Source organism: Stegostoma tigrinum, chromosome 1 (assembly GCF_030684315.1).
Source record: "Stegostoma tigrinum isolate sSteTig4 chromosome 1, sSteTig4.hap1, whole genome shotgun sequence".
Lineage (NCBI taxonomy): Eukaryota > Metazoa > Chordata > Chondrichthyes > Orectolobiformes > Stegostomatidae > Stegostoma > Stegostoma tigrinum.
Genome location: NC_081354.1, coordinates 142044168 through 142066515, shown reverse-complemented (window position 1 = coordinate 142066515; position 22348 = coordinate 142044168). Strand labels below are relative to the sequence as shown.

Genomic DNA, 22348 nt, shown 5'->3' with positions numbered 1-22348 from the left:
ACGCCCTTGACCGCGTCTCCCGTATTTCCCGCAACACATCCCTCACACCCCGCCCCCGCCACAACCGCCCTAAGAGGATCCCCCTCGTTCTCACACACCACCCTACCAACCTCCGGATACAACGCATCATCCTCCGACACTTCCGCCATTTACAATCCGACCCCACCACCCAAGACATTTTTCCATCCCCTCCCCTGTCTGCTTTCCGGAGAGACCACTCTCTCCGTGACTCCCTTGTTTGCTCCACACTGCCCTCCAACCCCACCACACCCGGCAACTTCCCCTGCAACCGCAGGAAATGCTACACTTGTCCCCACACCTCCTCCCTCACCCCTATCGCAGGTCCCAAGATGACATTCCACATTAAGCAAAGGTTCACCTGCACATCAGCCAATGTGGTATACTGCATCCATTGTACCTGGTGCGGCTTCCTCTACATTGGGAAAACCAAGCGGAGGCTTGTAGACCGCTTTGCAGAACACCTCCGCTCAGTTCGCAACAAACAACTGCACCTCCCAGTCGCAAACCATTTCCACTCCCCCTCCCATTCTCTAGATGACATGTCCATCATGGGCCTCCTGCACTGCCACAATGATGCCACCCGAAGGTGGCAGGAACAGCAACTCATATTCCGCCTGGGAACCCTGCAGCCATATGGTATCAATGTGGACTTCACCAGTTTCAAAATCTCCCCTTCCCCTACTGCATCCCTAAACCAGCCTAGTTCGTCCCCTCCCCCCACTGCACCACACAACCAGCCCAGCTCTTCCCCCCCACCCGCTGCATCCCAAAACCAGTCCAACCTGTCTCTGCCTCCCTAACCGGTTCTTCCTCTCACCCATCCCTTCCTCCCACACCAAGCCGCACCCCCAGCTACCTACTAACCTCATCCCACCTCCTTGACCTGTCCGTCTTCCCTGGACTGACCTATCCCCTCCCTACCTCCCCACCTATACTCTCTCCACCTATCTTCTTTACTCTCCATCTTCGGTCCGCCTCTCCCTATTTATTCCAGCTCCCTCTCCCCATCCCCCTCTCTGATGAAGGGTCTAGGCCCGAAACGTCAGCTTTTGTGCTCCTGAGATGCTGCTTGGCCTGCTGTGTTCATCCAGCCTCACATTTTATTATCCCTCTATTCTCTTTCTGTTCATGTGTCAAAATGCCTGTTAAACATTGTCATTGTCTCTGCTTCTACCACCTCCCCGGGTAGCATGTTCCAGGCACCTACAACCCTCTAGATTAAAAAAACTTTCGTTGCACATCTCCTTTGAACTTTTCCCTTCTCACATTTAACTTCTGCCCCTGGTGTTTGACATTTCCACCTTAGGAAAAAGACTCCAACTATCCATCCGTCTCATAATTTTATAAACATCTGTCTGTTAGATGCTCAGCCTCCAACACTCAAGTGAAAATAATCTCAAATTTGTTCCACCTCCTTTGAATGGACTCCAATCCAGGCAACATCCTGGTTAAAACAAGGGGTATGGAGTGCATTGCTGGAGAGGGTAGTAGAGTCGGCCTCATGAGCAGCATTTAAGCGGCTATTAGATTATCGTCCATATGCCTAAGGTAATGGTGGAGGTTAGATAGACCTTAGGTTTAGGGTAAAAGTTCGGCACAACATCGTGAGCCAAAGGGCCTGTACTGTACTGTGCTGTTCTATGTTCTGTGTTCTAAAACTCTTTTGCACCCTCTTCAAAGCCATCCATCCTATAATGTGGCCACCAGAACTGCACATACTAATCCAAATGTGGTTTAACTAAACTTTTGTACAGCTGCAACATGACATGCCAACTTTTATACTCATTGCCCTTATTGATGAATGCAAGCATGCCATATGCAATTTTTTTTAAAAAACCAGCATATCCACTTGTGTTGCCACCTTCAGGGTGCTATGGACTTGCACCACAAGATCCCTCTGTATGTCAATGCTGGATTCTTTTCTTGTTGTGGTTGGTTGGTTCACCGAGCTGATTTGTTGTTCCGCAGACATTTCATTACCCTGCTGGGTAACATCATCAGTGCAGCCTCCAATGAAACGCTATTGTGTTTTCCCACCTATCATTTAAATTCTGGTGTCCATTGAGATAAATCACCTCACTTCTGGTTTTTCCTTCACAATGGAGTGTATACGGGGCCTAGCTCTATGTTTCTTGGTGGCTTTCTAGTGAAGAACCAGGCCTCTAGGAATTCCTGTGCTTGTCTCTGCTTCACCTGTCTCAGCATCCTGGTGTTGTCCTAATCAAATTGGTGGTTTTCCTTATCTATGTGGATGGAGATGAGCAAGTATTGGTCATGTCTTTTTGTTACTGGTTCATGTTCATGTACTCATGTGGTTAATTTTCTTCCTGGCTGTCCAATGTAATGTTTATTGCTGCCTTTGCAAGGAATCTTGTACATGACATTGGTCCTGTCCATGGTGGGTAGTGGGTCTTTGTTTTGGGTTCACAGTTGGCATAGGATTGATATGGGTTTGTGTGATACTCTGATGCCCAGTGGTTGTAGGAGTTTTGTGGTCGATTCAGATGTGTTCTTGATGTAAGTTAGTGTGATGAGTTTGTCAGCACGTGTAGTATCTTCCTGGTGTCGTTCGTGTAGTATGCATCTTCTGACCCAGTTTTCCAGGTATCTCTTGTCTTTGAATACTTGAAAGAGGTACTGTTCTTTTTCTTTTGACATAGTTCTATGTTGTTGCAGTGTGTTGCCTGTTTAAATAATGTCCTCGCGCAACTTTGTGTGTGTTAGGGTGGTTGCTGTTGAAAATTCAGTACTAGGTCAGTGTGTATGGCTTTCCCATGTACCTTTGTTAGGAATTCCCCATTGGTTCTGTGTTTCACTGTGACATCCAGGAATGGGAGCTGTTTGTTTCTTTTCTTCTTTAGTAAGTCTGATCTCAGTGAGGTGTTGTTTATTAGAGCAAGTGTCTCCTCTAGTTTGGTCCATTTAATAATGACAAAATGTCGTCCCTGTAGCGTACCCATAGTTTTGGTTGGATTAGCGGAAGAACCATGCTTTCAAGTCTCTGCATCGCTGCTTCAGTTATTAGACTGGAGATGGGTGATCCCGCTGGTGTCCCATTGATCTGTTCGTATATTTGGCCATTAAAGGTGAAGTGGGTGATGAGGTATAGGTCCAGTAGCTTCAGCATGTTATATTCTTTTCTCTTGCATTGAACCTCCCAAAATACGTCACATCACACAAGTGCAGATTAAACACATCTGACATTTCTCTGCCCAATTAACTGGTCTGTGTCCTCCTTTACCCCTTGAAAACTCCTCACTATCCACAACGCCACCAATTTTCATATCATCTGCAAACTTTCTAATATTCATCTACGTTTTCATCTACATCATTTATATACATATACATCGATCCTTGCAGAACTTCACTGGCCACAGACCTCCAGGTAGAAAAACACCCCTCTACAACTATTCTGTTTTCTAGACAGCATCCACTGCCCTGCTGTCATCAATCGTTCTTAGTCACTTCCTCAAAAAAAACTCAATCAAGTTTGTGACACAAGACCTTCCCCACATACAGCCATGCTGACCATCCCTAATAAGTCCATTCTTCTCCAGATGCAAACAAATCCTGTAACTAAGAATGTTCTCCAATAAATTTAGTACAATTGATGTCAGCTTGACCTGCCTGTATTTTCCTAGATTATCCCTGTTGCTCTTTCTAAACAAAGGAACAATATTGGCTTGTCTCTAATCTTCTGGAACATCGTCTGTGGCTGAAGAGGATACAAAGATCGCTGTCAAGACCCCAACAATCGCCTCCCTTTTCTCCTTCAGTTGCCTGGGATAGATCCCATTAGGCCGCAGGGTCTTATTTACTCTAATGTTTTTCAATACTTCCTCCTTCTTAATATCAATATATACCTCTCTAATCTTACCATCATCCATGTACTTCTCCTTGACGAATACTGATGCAAAGTACTGTTTAAGAACTTCACCCATTTCCTCTGGCTCTGTGCATAAATTCCCTCCTTTGTCCATCAGTGGACCGACCTTTCCCCTAGCTACCCTCTTGCCCCTAATATACGTATAAAATGTTTTGGGAACAAAAACAAAGTTGCTGGAAAAGCTCAGCAGGTCTGGCAGCATCTGTGGAGGAGAAAAGAGTGTTATTGTTTTGGGCCCAGTGACCCTTCCTCAGAAAATGCTTTGGGATTCTCCTTAATCCTACTTGTCAAGGATAACTCATGGCCCTTCTAGCCCTTTTAATTTCTTGTTTAAGTTCTTCTCTCTTCTGCTTCATCTATACTCCTCAAGGGTCTTTTTTGATTTTTTTTGGGAATGGTAACATTAAACCTGCAATTCTTGTAAGGTTGTTTGTGATATGATGGTGCTTAACCTGTCCAAATTTTCTTGCATTGGGATGTAGTTAGCAAGCTATATGTAACTTCAAATTGATATTTACATCTAATAATAAAATTGAACCACTTATAAATCAAATTCAAAAAAATCAAAAACTGTAGCACACAGGGTCATTAGCACCTACTTAGTTGAAAAGATATTCAGGTAAACGCTGCTGTTCTTGTTCAGTCTCTGTCATTTTTGAATCAGTTCTCTCAAGTTATTTCCCTACAACTAAATAACAACTTGCGGTTATCCAGTACCTTTACCATAGCAAGATGCTCCAATGCATTAAGTATCCCCCACTAAATCAGGTTTCTTGTACTATAGAGTGGGAAATCTGTAAATTGTTCATGGGCACTTAACATTGCTTAATTGCTTAACAGCTCTAATTCATTCAAACCAGCAATACTGAAAATGCAGTGTTGATCTTAGTAGCTTGTCTGGGCAATTAACTACAAAAACAAGCTACCACTTATGTCTGTGTACTACATTTACTGCAATATTACGTAGGACAACATTATTAAAAACATACAATCAATATTATTAACTTAGTTCATAATATATATGAGTAATGACCTTTGAGGAAGGAAATTGCTGTCCTTACCTTGTCTGGCCTGCATGCAATTCCATGGTTGACACTTAACTGCCCTCTGACATGATCTAGCAAGCCTACTGCTAGAAAGGAGTGGAAATGGATGGATTACCTGACATCACCCTAAGCACCAGAAATGACAATGGCAAAATCAAGAACAAAAACAGAAGTTGCTGGAAAAGCTCAGCATATCTGACAGCATCTGCGAAGAAAAAATCAGAGTTAACATGTCAGGTCTTCAGAACTGTCAGGAATCGTACCTCATAGTTGATGTCCCAGATACCACGATCACCACCCCTAAATATGTCCTGTCCCATTGGCAGGTCAGACTCTTCGTAGGTAGTGATAGAGTGTAAGGAAACACTTCTAGGCCCGAAGGATAGCAGATGTTTGTAACTCTCTCTGCAAATAGCAGTGGATTCAGGATCAATTGGTAATTATAAATCTGAGATAGATACTTTTTTGTTATGAAAAGGAACAAAGAGATATTGGCTAAAGGCAGATTTAAAGAGTTAGGCTACAGATCAACCACAATATCATTGAATGCTGGAACAGGTTCAAGGGGCTGAATGCCCCCCTCCTCTTCCTATGAGTGTAGCTCCAACAAGACTCAAGAAGCTTGACATCATCAAAGACAAAGCAGCCCTCTTGGTTGGCACCACATCCACAAGCGTCCACTCCCTCCACCACTGATGCTGAGTTGCAGCGATTTCTACCAACTCCAAGATGCACTGGAGAAATTCACCAAAATCCCTTAGAGAACACCTTCCAAAGCAAAGGAAACTGTTTACCTTACCTGGTCTGGCCTACTCCAGACCCACAGCAATGTGATTGACTTCCTCTGGGCAATTAGGAGCAATACATGCTGGCCAAACCATCGATGTCCACATTCCATGAATGAATTTTGAAAACTTCCATCTGGAAGGATAAGGGAAGCATACATAGATACACCACTAGCTGCAAATTCCCCTCCAAAACATTCACCAGCGTTAACATGAAAATATTTCACATTCCTTCAGTGTCACTGGGTCTAAATCTTAGAATTCTGTCCCTAATGGCATTGTTTATCCACATACTGCACGTGAACTGCTGCCGTTTGTGCAGAGAGTTCACCACCTTCCCAAGAGCAGTTAGGTATGGGAAATATATTGTGAGTAAGTTTAAAAAAAAATTCCCCCAATGTGCTTCATAGGAGAATTATAGAACAAAATATAGCTTTAAGCTATTTTAGGACACATTTGATCAGATGCATATACTTTTGGTCTAAAAGAGAGGTTTTTAACAAGGGTATTAAAGGAGAAAAGCAAGATGGAGAGGTATCTATTGGAATTTCAGAAATGAAATCCTAGCCAATTGATGACATGGCCATTGGTGGAGATATTAAAACTTGGAATGCTAAATTAGATGAGCACAAATATCTCAACACAAAATATGTGACAACCAGGTGAGAATTTCCGAACCAGCTCCTAAATTATCAATAAGTTGCTTTCAACAAAGGTTTATGTTAGTTTTAGGACAAAGCTGTGCCTTTCTGCTATTAAGGTCAGAAGTCACGTGACACCAGGTTATGGTCATTCAAGTTTATTTGAAATCACAAGCTTTCAAAGCCGTGCTGCTTCATCAGGTGATGTGAAGAAAAGCATGTAGACACAATTTATAGGCAGAAAGATCAATGGGCAGAGAGATCAAAAGATCATATAAATGGCGTGAGTAAAATGTCAACAGCTGAATAACAAGCAAAGGGATGACCTATAATCTAATTAATTGAGGCAGAGAGATATTTACAAAAAAACAAAAATAAAGTCGTGCTGAAGACAAACCAAATGGCTGGAATAACATGATAGATATAAGAGTTGCATGCTAAGGGTTTAACCAAAGTAACAAGTGGTCCAAAACTGTACAAGCTAATTAAGGCAGAGAGTTCATAAGTTATCAAGGTGATGGTGTTAAAGCAGGACAGTAAGGAAGACTTTGCAAACACAGAACAGGGTGGGGTCACATGTAGTGCAACATGAATCCAAGATCACAGTTGTTGTCACCTTCATGGGTACAGAACTTGGCTGCCAGTTTCTGTTTAGCAATTCTGCATTGTTGTGTCTCTCAAAGGCCACCTTAGGGAACACTTACCTAAAGATTAACACTTGAAGTGTTCCCCCACTGGGAGGGAACATTCCTGTCTGGTGATTGTTGCATGGTGTCCATTCATCTTTTATTGTAGTGTCTGCATGGTCTTGGGCCATCCTTACCTGCAACATATGATTTGGATGACATTGGCTGAGTCACATGAATAATTGATGTGTATTTGGTGAGTCGTGTTCCCACATGCGATGGTAGTATCCATGTCAATGATCCAACATGCCTTGCAGAGGTTACTGTGGCAGGGTTGTATGGCGTGGTGGTCGATGTTGTCTTGAAAGCTGGGTAATTTGCTGTGAGCGATGGTCTCTTTAAAGTTTGGCGATTGTTTGAAGGTAAGAAGTGGAGCCACAGAAATGATCTTGGTGAGATTTTCATCATCATTGGTGACATGTTGAAGGCTGCAAAGAACATGGCATTGTTTCTCCGCTCCAAGGAAGTACTGAATGATGAAGTGTACCTTATTGTCCATCTCCTCTGTTTGCCCTCTGAGGAGGTCATTCCAGTTTTTCACTGGCACATCAGGCTTGGCATTGTATCCCATTCTTATGAGAGCCACTTTCAGCATCTTTAGGTGTCCATCGCGTTTCTCCTCATCTCTGCAGGTCATGGGTATATGCAGGGCTTGTCCATAAAGGATAACTTCTTTAACATGTTTAGGGTGGAAACTAGAGAAGCGTAGCATCGTGAGGGTATCTGTGGGCTTGCAATAGTGTCAGGTACTGAGGTGCCCGTCCTTGATGGAGATGCATGTGTCCAAGAATGAGACTGATTCTGAAGCATACTCCATGGTAAGTCTGGTGGGATGAAACTTAATGTCTTTGTTGAGTGGTTTCAGTGATTCCTCACTATGAGTCCAGAGGGAAAAAAGCCATTGATGTTATAGCATTGGTTGGAGGTCATGTGCGGCAAAGAGGTCTTGCTCGAACTTGTGCATGAAAATGTTGGCGTATTGGTGTGCAAATCTGGTCCCCAATGTCCTACTCTGTTCTGCGTGTCTGAATGAAGAACTGTTTGTCATAAAGGAATAAGGAGGGAGAAGATTCAATATGAGGGTAAGCTAGCCAGTAATATTGAAGAAGATTGCAAAATTCAGGCAAAAGTGGAATTGGGCCAGTAGAAAATGACTCTGGAGAAGTAGTAATGGGGAACAAAGAAATGGCAGAGGCATTGAACAAGTACTTTGTGTCAGTCTTCAAGGTGGAAGACATGAGTTACATCCCAAAAGCTCAAGAGAGTCAGCGGGGCAGAGGTGAGTATGGTGGCCAGCACCAGGGAGAAGATGCTAGAAAAACTGAAAGGTCTGAAGGTGGATAAATCAACTGGATCAGATGGACCACTCTCAAGAGTTCTGAAGGAGATAGCTAAAGAGGTAGTGAAGGTGTTCCAAGGATCACTAGAGTAAGTGAAGATCTGACAGAGCTGGAAAATTGCTAATGTTACCCCCTTCTTTAAAAAAGGAGTAAGACAAAAGATGGGAAATTACAGGCTGATTAGCTCAACCTCAATCATAGGCAAGATTATAGGGACCATTGTGAAGGATGAAATTTCTGAATACTTGGAAGCGCATGGTAAAATAAGGCAAAGTCAGCATGGTCTCATCAAGAGGAGGTCATGCCCGACAAATCTGATAGAATTCTTTGAGGAGGTCACGAGCAGCTTAAACCAAGGAGAGCCAATGGATGTTATCTACTTGGACTTCCAGAAGGCCTTTGACATGGTGCCGCACAGGAGGTTCCTGAGTAAGATAAGGGCCTATGGTGTTGCAGGTAAGGTACTAGCATGGATAGAAGATTGCCCGTCTGGCAGAAAGCAGAGTGTGGGGATGAAAGGATCCTTCTTAGGATGGCAGCCGGTGACAAGTGATGTTGCACAAGGGTCAGTGTTGAGACTACAACTTTTCACTTTATACATTGATTATCTAAATGAAGGAACTGAGGACATTCTAACTAAGCTTGCAGATGATACAAAGATAAGTATTGAGGAAACTAGGAAGTAGCAGATGGATTTAGACAGGTTAGGAGATGGACAAAGAAGTGGCAGATGGTATATACACCGTGGGAAAGTGTGAGGTCATGCACTTTGGTAGGAAGAATAGCGGCATTGACTACTTTTTCATTGGGGAGAAAATTCAGAAATCTGTAGTGCAGAGGGACTTGGGAGCCCTAGCCCAGGATTGTCTTGAGGTAAACTTGAAGGTTGAGTCAGTAGTTAGGAAGGCAAATGCAATGTTAGCATTTATTTCAAGAGGACTAGAATATAAAAGCAGGGATGTTCTTCTGAGGCTTTTTAAGGCTCCAGTCAGGCCACATCTAGAGTATTGTGAGAAAATACCTCAGCAAGGATATACTGGCCCTGGAGCAGGTTCAGAGGAGGTTCACAAGAATAATCCCAATAATGAAAGGCTTAACAAATTGAGGACTCTGTTTCTGTACTCAATGGAATTTAGAAAGATGAGGGGAGATCTAATTGAAACTTACAGAATACTGAATGACCTGGACAGAGCAGATGTTGGGAGGATATCTCCATTAGCAGGAGACACTAGAACCCGAGGACACAGCTTTAAAGTAAAGGGAAGAACAGAGATGAGGAGAAACTTCTTCAGCCAAAAAGTAGTGAATCTGTGGAATTCATTGCCACAGGAGGCTGTGGAGACCAGGACATTGAGTATATTTAAGACAGAGATGAATAGATTCTAGTTTGTCAAGGAGATCAAATGTTTCAGGGAGTAAGCAAGAGAGTGGGGTTGAGAAACATATTAGCCATGGTTGAATAGCAGAGCAGACTCAATGGGCCAAATGGCTCAATTTCTGCTCCTGTGTCTTGTGGACGGTGATGTCGTGGTTGAGAATGAAGGGATGAGTTATAGAATGGCATCTGGAAATTGGCAGTTGGCTGTGATTTCAAGCTTGATAATTGCAAATGAGGCTTCATCTCCAATGTGTGGATTCTCAGTGGTGTAAACATAAAGGACACAAGGGTCTTTTCTCACTTCCCAAGGGATCCTGGTTGATGACATAATTGCTTTTGGGAAATGTTGATTCCAGCGCAGATTGTCTTTGGTCTATTCTAAATCATTTTCATGAAACTTGACCAACCTGTATGGACAGGTGGCCTCTTCGGCCGTTTTAAGTCTACTGGTAGGATTCAAAGATCAATAGTCAGTATTTTATATCATTATGACAGTATTCATATAAAACAAAAGGTAGAAGTTTTGTTAACATTGGGAAGGGTGCAACCACTTTGGTATTGTACTACAGGCCTCCCAATGACCAGTGGGGCATAGAAGAATAGATATGTGGACAGATTATGGAAAAGTGTAAAATCAACAGGATTGTTGTGGTGGGTGATTTTAACTTCCCCTATATTTACTCGGACTCTCTTAGGGCCAGGGGATTAAATGGGGAATTTGTTAGGTGTGTCCAGGACTGCTTTTTTGAAACAATAGGTAAATAGTCCAATGAGGGAAGGGGCCAAAGAAGATCTGGTATTGGGGAATGATCCTGGCCAGGTGATTGAAGTTACAGTGGGGAAACATTTTCAGGAACAATGATCATAATTCCTTAAGTTTTAAGTTACTTGTGGATAAGGATAGGAGTAGACCTTATGTGAAAGTATTAGAAGTATAAGACTAGCTGTGACCATCTTAGGCAGGAGCAGGGGAATGTAGAATGTAGATTCAGAGTGAATCCATATCTGGCGCTCTTTTAAATGCCGGTTGATCAGAGTTCAGCACCAGCATAATACTGTGAAGATGAAGGATAAGGATGGCAAGATATGGGAACCTTGGATGATGAGAAATTGAGAGCTTGGTTTAAAAAGTAAGTTCTGCACTGTATAATAGTTTTTTTTAAAAAAAGCAGCGTTTGTAAGCTTGGGGAAACTGAAGACAGAGCCCTTGATGAATCAAAAGATAGCAGGAAAGAATGCAAACAAGGATTAAAGTTGGCTAAAAGGAGCCATGAAATGTGTTTGGCAAACAGGAGCATAGAGTATAAAAATTGTCAAGCCATGTTGCAGCTACGTAGAATTTTTGTTAGGCCACGTTTGGAATACTGTGTAAAATTCTGGTCGCCAGACTAGCAGAAGGAAGTCGAGGCTTTGGAGAGTGTCCAGAAACAGTTTACCAGGATGTTAGATAACAAGGTGTAGAGCTGGATGAACGCAGCAGGCCAAGCGGCATCAGAGTAGCAGGAAAACTGACATTTCATGTCTAGACCCTTTTTCTGAAGGAAAAAACAACAGCTGTCCTGCTCCTCTGATGTTGCTTGGCCTCCTACGTTCATCCAGCTCTACACCTTGTCATCTCAGATTCTCCAGCATCTGCAGTTCCTACTATCTCTTACCAGGATACTGCCCATTTTGGAGGATATTAGCTATGAGGAGAGATTGGACAAACTTTGTTTTGTTTTCACTCGAACGTTAAAGGATGAGGGGGCGACCTAATAGAAGTTTACAAAATTAAAAGAAGCAAGGGTAGAATGGATAGTTGGAGTCTTTTTCCTAGGGTAGAAGTGTCAATTACTAGGGGGACATAGGTTTAAGATAAAAGGGACTAAGTTTAAAGGAGATGTGAAAGGTGAGTTTTTTACACAGCAGGTGATAAGTTCCTGGAAATGCTGCCAGAGGAGGTGGTAAAGGCTGATACAATAACAACATTAAGAGGCATGTTGACAGATACGTAAATAGGCATGAAATAGAGGGATGTGGAGGCAAAAGGTTTTAATTTAGAAAGGAATCCTGTGTTGGTGCAGTCTTGGTGGACCAAGGGTGTCTTCCTGTGTTGAACACTTCTTTGTTCTTTGTACTTTTGAACAGAAGCTGTATTGAAATGTCTGCATGGGAGAGTTTTGTTGTTTCCAGTAATATGAATGTCATAAAAACCAAAGAACTGTGGATGCTGTAAATCAGGAATAAAAACATAAGTTTGCTGGAAAAGCTCAGCAGGTCTAGCAGCATCTGTGAAGAAAAAGATCAGAGTTAACGTTTTGGGAAGGTTCATGAAACATTAACTCTGATTTTTATTTCTTCACAGATGCTGCTAGACGCGCTGAGTTTTTACAGCAAACTTCCGTTTTTATGACATGAATGTCATGTTGTTTGCACGACAGCCCTTCATGAGATGTTCTGATGAAAGACCATTGATCTGAAATGTTAATGCAGTCACAATTGTTACAGAGCAGAAGGTGGTCAGTCAGGCCATCATGCCTGCACCAATTCTGTTACTGAGTGAAAATCTCCTGCATTTTTCCCATATCTTTCCAGAATGCATAAGTCAATTGGAAAATATCTAATAAAGGTGTCTACAAAACCCATTTACCAATACTTCTGACATTTTTAGAAAGTCGTCCAGGTGTGACAGAAGTTAGATATGTAGAAAAGGAACCAGCAGAGCGACATACAATTATCTCATGGGAGCAGGTGAGCAATCTCACATTTTAACTTTGGATCTAAATTGTATACTTTTGATTTACTGTTAGAAGGGATTATGTTAGATCATGCTTTGAAGCTCCAGTATTCTGTTCCCATCAAAACAAAGCGTTATGTTGGTAATGCATTTACATTTACTAAACAAAGAATGTAGTTGATAATTAATTAACACTTAGTACACTAAACTTCAGAGGAAATATCCATAATAAATAGAAGACATTAGTGCACTAACAAATCTAAGCATTCTATCAAAGAAACAATTGTATTGATGGTTGCTTAGCCTTGTGGCTTTTTTCACTTTTAATAAAGCACTTGTTACTGTTATTGATACAATTTTTATATGGTAGAGAATACTGCTGTATCTACAAAACATAGAACTGTTTTTCCACAACATCATGGTTAAAGGAGTCATTGCTGCTTTTCGCCAATGTTCACCACGTTCAACTTGCAAGGATTAGTGCAAGATGCAAATCACGTTGACCAGCATTTGAACCTTAAGCACTTTCACTCTATTTGCACTGCAAATATACAATGAAATGATTGCAATCTGCAGCCAATTTGCCGACACATTCTTTGTCTATTTGATGCTTCAATGTCCTAGAATTTAGCAGATATGGATTCACATTTTCACCCATCAATCCGATGATGCTGATTCCATCCATCCAGGGTGTTGTCTCAGCTATTTTGTAATTGCAGCTATTGTATGTAATTTCCTTTTGCTGCTTGCGATGACTCCTATCAGGACTGCTCACTCCCTGGACTGTAATCAGACATATCCCTGACTGTGACAAGCCCAAGTGGATGACAGACCCAATATGCTAATAACATTGACACTGTGAAGCGTGGATGCTACAAACTTGCAGATAGACCCTAAGCAATCAAATGCTGAGTGAGTAAGCAAGCAGCCCTGAGATGCACCATCCATGAGCTGGATGTCTGTCCCTGTGCACAAAGTGTCGCTGCAGTAGCCTTTCAATGATAATTACTGGTGTGCCCCACAGCGCAGGTCTGTACTTTTTAAGTGCCCTGCAAGTTGATCAGACAGGTGCCATACGAATCCTGTGAAGTTGACAAATGAGGATTGCATGTACATGTACCCTTGGATCATGCCCTGAGATGCTGTTTTGTGGGTGAGGAACGTGGAGGTTCTTTAGAACCAGCAACGAGCTGATGTCAAGCACACACTTTGCCTTCCATGTTGAAAATCTTCGGTGTATAGTTTGTTTATAGCAGGTGGTAAGATGGGAAGTTGCATGTTTATTGAAATGGAATAGGCAATTACTAAGGCTGCTAATAAACAATAATCCCCATTAATAGGCAACTTGCCGCCCCTAGCAAGGATTTCATCTTGACACCTGAAATTTAAAAGATGCACCCAATTGCAACTGACTTCAAGGTAGGCCTCATCACACATGTTGCACAATTCTGTCACATTTCTCACTATAGCCCATGTCATTCATGCTCTATAAGATTCCCTCAATGTGTTTTTGACTTTAATAAGACCTATTTCAACGCTGTGAAATACACGATTAGAGGATTTAAACTTGAAGTTTCAGTAAATATGGACACAGATTTGTTCCGAGTAAAAAGGCAGTTTGCTGTAGTTGTCTACGAGGGCAGAGGAATCATGAGTAGAGGGTTAATGATAAAAGATTTGAAGGGAAAAACACCCAAAGAAAGGGAATCATTAAAATTTGGAGCAACCATATGGGCCAACAAAAGAGGTTGTGTGCTCAGCAGCTTAGTCAAAGGTTTACGGTCAAGGTAGCAGGGTATGTATTCATAGAATGAGCATAAAAGGAAATTGTAGAGATAAAGGTATGAGTTCAGGACTAGAATTCAGGAACCTTGGGGATAACTTGACCTAGAAGGAAGGAAATTGTCCAAAGCAGCTGAATTGACACCTACATTTATATAGTCTCTGAAATATCCTGCTATTTATGTTTGCAGAAGAATTGCTGCTTACTCCCAGAGGATCTGAGGAACTTTTACCAAATGACGGATGGCTTTTTGATGACCTGGAGTATAAAATTTGATGGTAAGACCACTGAATTTCTAATGTACATTTATGCGAACAAATGATTTTATATTTGTATTGGTCAGTCACCCAGAATTGCAAGTGGGTTTCCAGTATTCTGATGAAAAAGGGTTAGAGTAGCACAGCGTGCAGAAACAATTAATTTCTCTCTCTATCGTCATGCATTCTGACCTTGTTGAAAATTTTGAACCAACGTCCCATGTGCTTGTTAAGTGTATTTATAAAGTTCTCCAGGAATTGATTTTTCCTGATGTCTTGAGCAAAATTCATTCTTTATTCCATCATCACCAAAACAGCTTAATTCATGTCATTGGAATTTGTTTGTTGTTCAATGTGTCTGTGAAATAACAGATGACATTTTAAAATTAATTAATTAGCTGCAGTGTGCTATGGAATGTTTTGAATAAATGAAAGCCTCTGTATGAAGTTCTGCATTAAAGTTCCATTGGTATATTTTCTTTTAATCTAAGTGTTTCATAATTTAGATTTTGAAAAGAATAACATAAAGGTAATAGGGTAGCAAATTATCACTTGTGGTTTAATTTTAGGAAGAAAATCAAACATATAAGATCCAGTAAGCAACCACCTGCTTATACAATTCTGTTTGGAAACAATCAGTTATTATTAAAACTGATTATAACCCTCTGCTGCCTACCAGAATTTTAATTGTATGTCCAAAAACAATCTACTGGTATTCATGCACATTGAAGGATAAGTTACTGGGGGAAAAATGCATTCAGTAGCTTTAATTACCTTGATTCCACCATCAATTTAAAATGAAGCTTCAGTGATATTTGCAAATCAGCAAAACCAAAATTGAATCCCAATTTTGTTGCAACTATTAATTTTTGAACATGAAGAAGCTTCAATGGAAGAATCTAGTTATCTCATCTTTCTGTGGTTGTTCCATTAATAAGATCATAAATCTAATGCTACTAAAGATGTGAAGTTATGTTGAACCATGTGTTATAAGACAGAAATGTTTTTTTTTATTTATCTCACCAATAAAATAGTTTTTCTGTCTTAGGCAATAACATGCAGTTGGGAACAATGGTAATCAATAGTATTTCAACACTTTGTCGACTTGGCACTACATCTGTTTACAGCTTGCCTAGTGCACCAACTCTGGATGACCTCGAAAATGATACAGACGATGAAGGTACTGATTTGAAAAGTAATAATAGTTCAATAAACAAAATAGTTTTAAACTTGTATCCACAAACATTTACATGACAATGTGGAAAACTGACTAAGCATATCCCATCCACAAAAAGCAGGACACATCCAATTGTATTAACTAATTAAAATGCAGTTTGCCTACATTCAGTCATTAACAAATTGATGGAAGGGGTCACTAACAATGCTATCAAGTGCCATTGTGAATGTTATAACCTGCTTGCTGATGAACAGTATGGCTTCTGCCAATGGCAGTCAGCTTCTGATCTCATACAGCATTGGTCTAAACATGGACAAAAGAGTTGAACCTTAGATGTGAGGTTATCAAGATTGTCCTTGACATTCAAAGTAGCGTTCAACAATATGGAGCCCTAGCAATGCTAGAATCAGTAGGGATTGGGGGAATACTGTTGACTGGTTCAAACCATACGGAACACAGGGGAAGATTGTTGTCCTTGCCGAAAATCAATCATCTTTGCCCAAGGACTAAGATTTCTTCAAGGTAGTGTCCTAGGCCCAGCCATCCTCACCAGCACCCTAAGTGACCTTCTATCCATCATAAAGTCAAAAGTGGAGATGTTGTGGATAATTGCACAATTTTCAGGACCAATCGCAACTCCTCAGAAACAAAAGCAATCTGTGATTATTTGAAGTCAGACCAGGACAATGTCCAGATTTGGGTGATAAGTGACAAATAGTATTCACACCATCCAAGTGACAGGCCATGAATCTAACTATCTCAGACTGATATTCAAATGCAGTCCCCCACCATCAACATCCTCAGAGTTGCCACTGAACAGAAACTGAAATGGATTTGCCATATTATAAATACTGTGGCTACAGGAGCAGGTCAGAAGTTAGGAATTCTGCAGGGTGGAACTCAGTTCTTGCCTGCCCAATGCCTATCCACAATCTACAAGGAGCAAGTAAGGCATGTGCTAGAATACTGCCCACTTGCCTAAATGGGTACGGCTCCAAAAAGACTTAAGAGTCCTGACACCATCTAGAACATTGCAATCTGCTTGACTGGCACTCTACCCTTCACATCCAGTGTTCATATCCTTCACTACTGGCATGCAATGGATATAATGTGAACCAACTACAAGATGCACTGTAGTAATCTACTGTTCCTCCTTCAACAACACCTTCCAAACTTGTGACATTTACTACTTAAAAGGATAACAGCAACAATTGTATGGATACACCAGCACCTGCAAGTTTCTCTCCAAGGCACACATCATCCTGACATGGACATATATAATTGGTCCTTCACTATTGTTGATCAAAAGCCTGTAATTCCTTTTCTAACGAGCACTGTGGGTGTGCTTAACATCAGAAGGACTGCTGCAGTTCAGATGGTCACTCACCGTCATCACGTTCTCCCAGGTAATTATGGATAGACAATAAGTGCTGAACTGGCCAGTGAGATCTATATCCCATTAACAAATTTTTAAAACTGTCCTTATGGACATGCACATAAATTAGAAGAAAGTAGGCTATTTGAGCTCCCTCCACTGTTCAAAACAAGATCATGTCTGATCTATTTTTGTTGCAAATTCAACATTTCTATCTGATCCAAATAACAGTTTGTTCCCTCTCCTTCCAAAAATTTATCAATGATGCCAGCCACTGCTATCTTCATCCAGCTCTACACCGTGTTATCTCAGATTCTCCAGCATCGGCAGTTCCTACTATCTCACAGACTAATATTAAAGTTTTGTTGAATTTGTTTTCATTATTACTGCATACCACTGAAAATTTATTCAAAAGATTTGCATGTTGTCAACAAAAACATAAAAAATATCAATAAGACTAGTTGCTGCGCAGTTTTTGTGAAGTCAAAGTTCCGTCTTCACTTGACCATGCTCTGACACTATTGTTGTGCTAAATGGAATAAGCTTTGAACAGCCTTAGCAACATAAGGCTGGACATCCATAAGGTGCTGTGCACCATCTGCAGTTGCTGAATCGTATTTCAAGGCAATCTGCAACCTCATGGCCGAGCATATTCTCCACCATTACCATCAAGCCAGGGTATCAACCCTGGTTCAATGAGGAGTGCAGGATAACATCCAGATTAAAGCGGTTTTGGAAAATTAATGCCACTGCATCAACTATTTCACTGGCGAATGTTTCTAAGACCCTCGGGTGTAGCTTATTAGAACTTGGCCATTTTCCAACCTGAAGCTTTTAACAATTTGCACTTTATGACTTTCTCTGATATTCTCAAATTCCTGCCTCCTTTCTATTTCCTGATTTAGCACAGTTTTTTGGTATGTTACTTGTATCTTCTGTAGTGAAGACTAATGCAAAATACCCGTTCAATTTATCTGCCATTTCCTGATTTTTTCCATTCTTAATTCTCCATTCTCACTTTATTAGCTCTTCTTTAGAAATTTATATAAATAATTATTGTCTGTTTTTATATTTCTGGCTAGCTTTTTATTGTTCTATTAGTTATTTTCTCTTTATTAATTTTTAGTCATTTTCTTTTCTCTGATCAACCTTCTACCTTGCCAGCTGTCTTTGCACAATCATTTGCTTTTTCTTTCCGTTTGATACTGTCCTCAACTTTTCTAGCTAACCACAGATGGTGGGTTCCTGCCTTGGAAATTTTCTTAATTGTTAGAATGTATCTACTATGTCTAATTAAAAAAAAATCCCCTTTAATTGTCCAGTACTGCATCTCCGTTGACCTTTCCCCAACTTAATTTTTCAGTTCACTTTAGCCAGCATTGCTTTCATTATTTTTTTTCCCTTTATTCTCCACCCTTTCATGTGGTTACCATTTCTGTATGCCATTCCTGCAAGTGAGTTCTTGCCTTTATAATTTTTCATTTTTACACAAATTGTTGATTGCTATTTCAGTATACTATTTTGCTCTCATGCTGTAGTGCTCCACAACAAAGCCCTATGCAAGGTGAAGGTACAGCACCTCAATTTTCACTTTGAAACTTTATAGCCTTCAGAGCTCAATATTAGGGTCAACAACATCAGAGCATGAACACTGTCTCCTTTTGGGTGTTCTGAATTTTTTCTGTTTCTGTAATGCTATTAGCACACAATTTGGCTTTTGCTTTCGGTACCTTCCCCATTTGTCTCATTCAGTTGTCATTCCCCTTTTTCAAAAGCACAAAACTATCGTTCTCCAGAGGTGTCATATCAGACTGAAAATGTTAACTTATTTCTCTCCATAGATGCTGCCAGAGGTGCTGGGGTTCTCCATCACTTTGATTTTATTTCCGATTACCAGTGTTTGCAATACTTGCTTTTATTTGAGTGTTTCCACAACTTGGTATCTCTATTGTCTGAATGCCCTCATTTAACTAAAATAGCGAGAACTGCAGATGCTGGATTCAGAGATCACAGTGTGGAGCTGGAGGAACACAGCATCAGAGGAACAGGAAAGCTGACATTTCAGGTCGAGACCCTTCTTCAGAAAAAAAATCAGAAAAATTTCTCCAGCTCCATTTGTTATCTCATTAACTAAGAGTCAGCTATCTGCCTTTTTCCAGTTTGCTATCATTCCTAAATATTCTGTACCTTTCAAGATTCAGATCCCAATCTTTGTCATCCTGAAGCCACATATTTCTATTGACTATGATAACAAAGTGTGAAGCTGAATGAACACAGCAGGCCAAGCAGCATCTCAGGAGGACAAAAGCCGACATTTCGGGCCTAGACCCTCTCTGATGAAGGGTCTAAGCCCGAAACATCAGCTTTTGTGCTCCTGAGATGCTGCTTGGCCTGCTGCATTCATCCAGCTTCACACTTTGTTATCTTGGATTCTCCAGCATCTGCAGTTCCCATTATCTCTATCACTATTGACTACTAGTCATAATTATGCATTTCAATTTGGATTCTTGTTTCATGTGTGTTGTTTCTTCTTATGTTGTTATTTACACAAACAAGGAAAAATTGTCAAACCAGCATTGTATACACAGTACGTTTGGGGGGGAAAAAAAAGTGTTCAGTACTGGTTAGAAGCCTAAATCCATTAGCTGTTGCTATTATTATATACAAGTGAAAAACCTGACAGAATTAATAGTGACTGAGTCAGTGGGCCCTGTACCAAAGGAAGGATATGCGGGTGATGTAGACCTCCTCTGCACCCCCTCCATGAACGATCCTGGGAATGAATGGCTTGTCATCTGAGGAACAGTTGAAGACTCAGGGTCTGTACTTAGAGGTTAGAAGGATGAGAGGGTGATCTCATTAAAACTTGCAGAATACTGAAAGTCCTGGATAGAGTTCATGTGGAAATGATGTTTCCACTCAAGGAAACGCAGCCTCAGAGTGAAGAGACAACCTTTTAGAACTGAGATGAGGAAGTTCTTTAGCCAGAGGTGGTTAATCTATAGAACTCACTGCCACAGAAGGCAGTGGAGGCCACATCATTGAGTATATTTAAGATAGGCATCAATAGATTCTTGATCAGTAAGGGAATCAAGGGCCATGTGGAGAAAGCAGAAGAATGGAATTGTTTAAGTATCAGCCATGATCAAATGTTGGAGCAGACTTGATGGGCCAAATGGCCTAATTCTGCTCCTATAATTTATGGTCTTATGGTCATGTTTGTTACAGTGTACAACTCCATTCACAAATTATTAGTGATGCTATCTCATGACAAAACAAAAACACGTGAAACAAAAACCCAGTATAATTCAGGTGAATCCATGTTCAGGTTACTTCTGAGTAGAATAACTAATGCTTTAGGATAAAGTACAGTATAGCTTTATTCTGTCACCGTTGTCCTCAACAGTTTTAGATTTAATACTAAACCCAAAGTTGTGAGCATACTAGTGATGGGATAATTTCAACTGGATGTGAATTTCCCTTTGGAATGGCATCCAATCTCAGAGTAAACAAAACTAGTTCACGAAATTTTCTTCAACAGTTTATGCCTTTATTTAAAATAATAGACAGAGGAATGTAATATTGCAATAATTTTTATACTGTTGTGATAAACTAAACTGGTCTTGTTTATGGGGTAATTAGTTGCAGGTATCCTAGAAGAGGTCTGTGAAAGATGATAGTCAGTAGAGGCCAGTTATAAAAATAGATTTGGGGGTTCAGATCAAAGCTAAACAAATATTGGCAATTGTTTAACTAATGATGAAAACTGGCTCACAGACAAGTTGTTCAAGACCTTTCTGTTTTCTGTTCTTTGGTGAGAGATGATATCAGTGCTTTCTTACTGACTGTTCAAAATAAAGCAACATTTGCAATTAAATAGCATTTATCATGTGAACCTGAAATTCAAATAAATGCAAAATCATATTTGATAGTTTTTATTATAATCCTTTCTTTTAAGATAAAGAAGAGTCTTTGGAAAAACCCCATTTTAATTCGAAATATCGAATATTTGAACTGGATTGCTGCAATGGGAATGGCAAAGTCTGCCTGGTTTACAAAAACATCCAATCAGGTATTTTTTTAATCTGAATGTGTGTAAACATAGTCATCCTAACTGTTTTTAAATTATGATAATTGGCTTTACAATAAGACAATTAAATGGCAGTCGAGGATCATTTAGTAGAAGCTGTGTAGCCTCAGATAAAATGACTAAGTATTAGTCCTGTCTATCAGCTTTTGTGCTTCTGATATTTGAGGTAAATGCAATTATCGTGATATTAAAACCAATATCTTCTCATTCCATGCTCTGTTAATGTTAACTAACGTGCACTGCCAGAGCTTTTGTCCAAATCAGAATGTTGTAGATTAAAGCCCCACTCAAGAAACGAGGACACAAAGTCTGTGTGACACACTAGCGCTCGTAGAAATGGAGTGCCATACTATTTATGGTGCTATTTCTGAGATGAATAAGCTGAGACAGTACTTACTGCTCAAATGAACATAAACGATCCTGTGGCACTATTGCAAAGAAGAGCCAGCCAGTTCTCCCCAGTGTACAAGGCAACATTTATCTCTCAATTGCATCCGCAATCTGCAATTATTATATTACTGTTTGTGAGACCTCCCACACTGCTGCATTTGCCAAATTTTAACAGTGTAGTCTTCAAAACTGCATTAATAAATGTACTATTATGTAGGGGAGGAACTGATAGACCAAATAGTAAAAGAAAAAAAAGGACAATTTGGACATTATTGTACTGGAGCTCCATTTTGAGGTATCCAAGACAAATCAGCCCAGTATAACTGTCTTTCAGTGTCATTAACGGGTATATTGGCTTCCAGAGGCCACAAAACAGGATAAAGCCTAGAAAAGCATTAAGAACTGCCAACGTAGAATTATAAAATGAAATTGTGTTTGACACCCTAACTGAGATTTACAGAAATAATGAACATGGAATAAATGCAGTGCGGCCTGTGTGTGTGAAATTGCAAAATGCATTCGATGAGATGCCATGGAGAAGATTTGTTGATAAAGTTTAATTGCAAAAGCTGAACGATAGAGTGCTGGAAAACTGGTCCCTGCAAAACAGTCCATCAGCACCACACTAACTAAAGGTCCAGCTGCCATAGAATGATACAATAGAGAAGAGGCCCATTTGACCTACTGACCCATGCTGACCCAAAACCACCCAGATCCCTTTTCTAATCACATTTTCCTGAAAATGGCCCATAGCCCTGCAGGTTTCAACACTAAGGG

At 40.5% G+C, this 22348-nt stretch overlaps 1 protein-coding gene across 1 annotated transcript in view; it reads left to right on the top strand.

Moving 5' to 3' along the window:
• Positions 1-22348, top strand: part of tpgs2 (tubulin polyglutamylase complex subunit 2) — a 38246-nt gene that overhangs the window by 3974 nt on the left and 11924 nt on the right. The window contains exons 2-5 of the mRNA XM_048532174.2: positions 12434-12513; positions 14473-14560; positions 15588-15719; positions 21050-21163. Coding sequence (XP_048388131.1) covers positions 12434-12513; positions 14473-14560; positions 15588-15719; positions 21050-21163 — 414 coding nt within the window. The remainder of the gene's footprint in view (positions 1-12433; positions 12514-14472; positions 14561-15587; positions 15720-21049; positions 21164-22348) is intronic.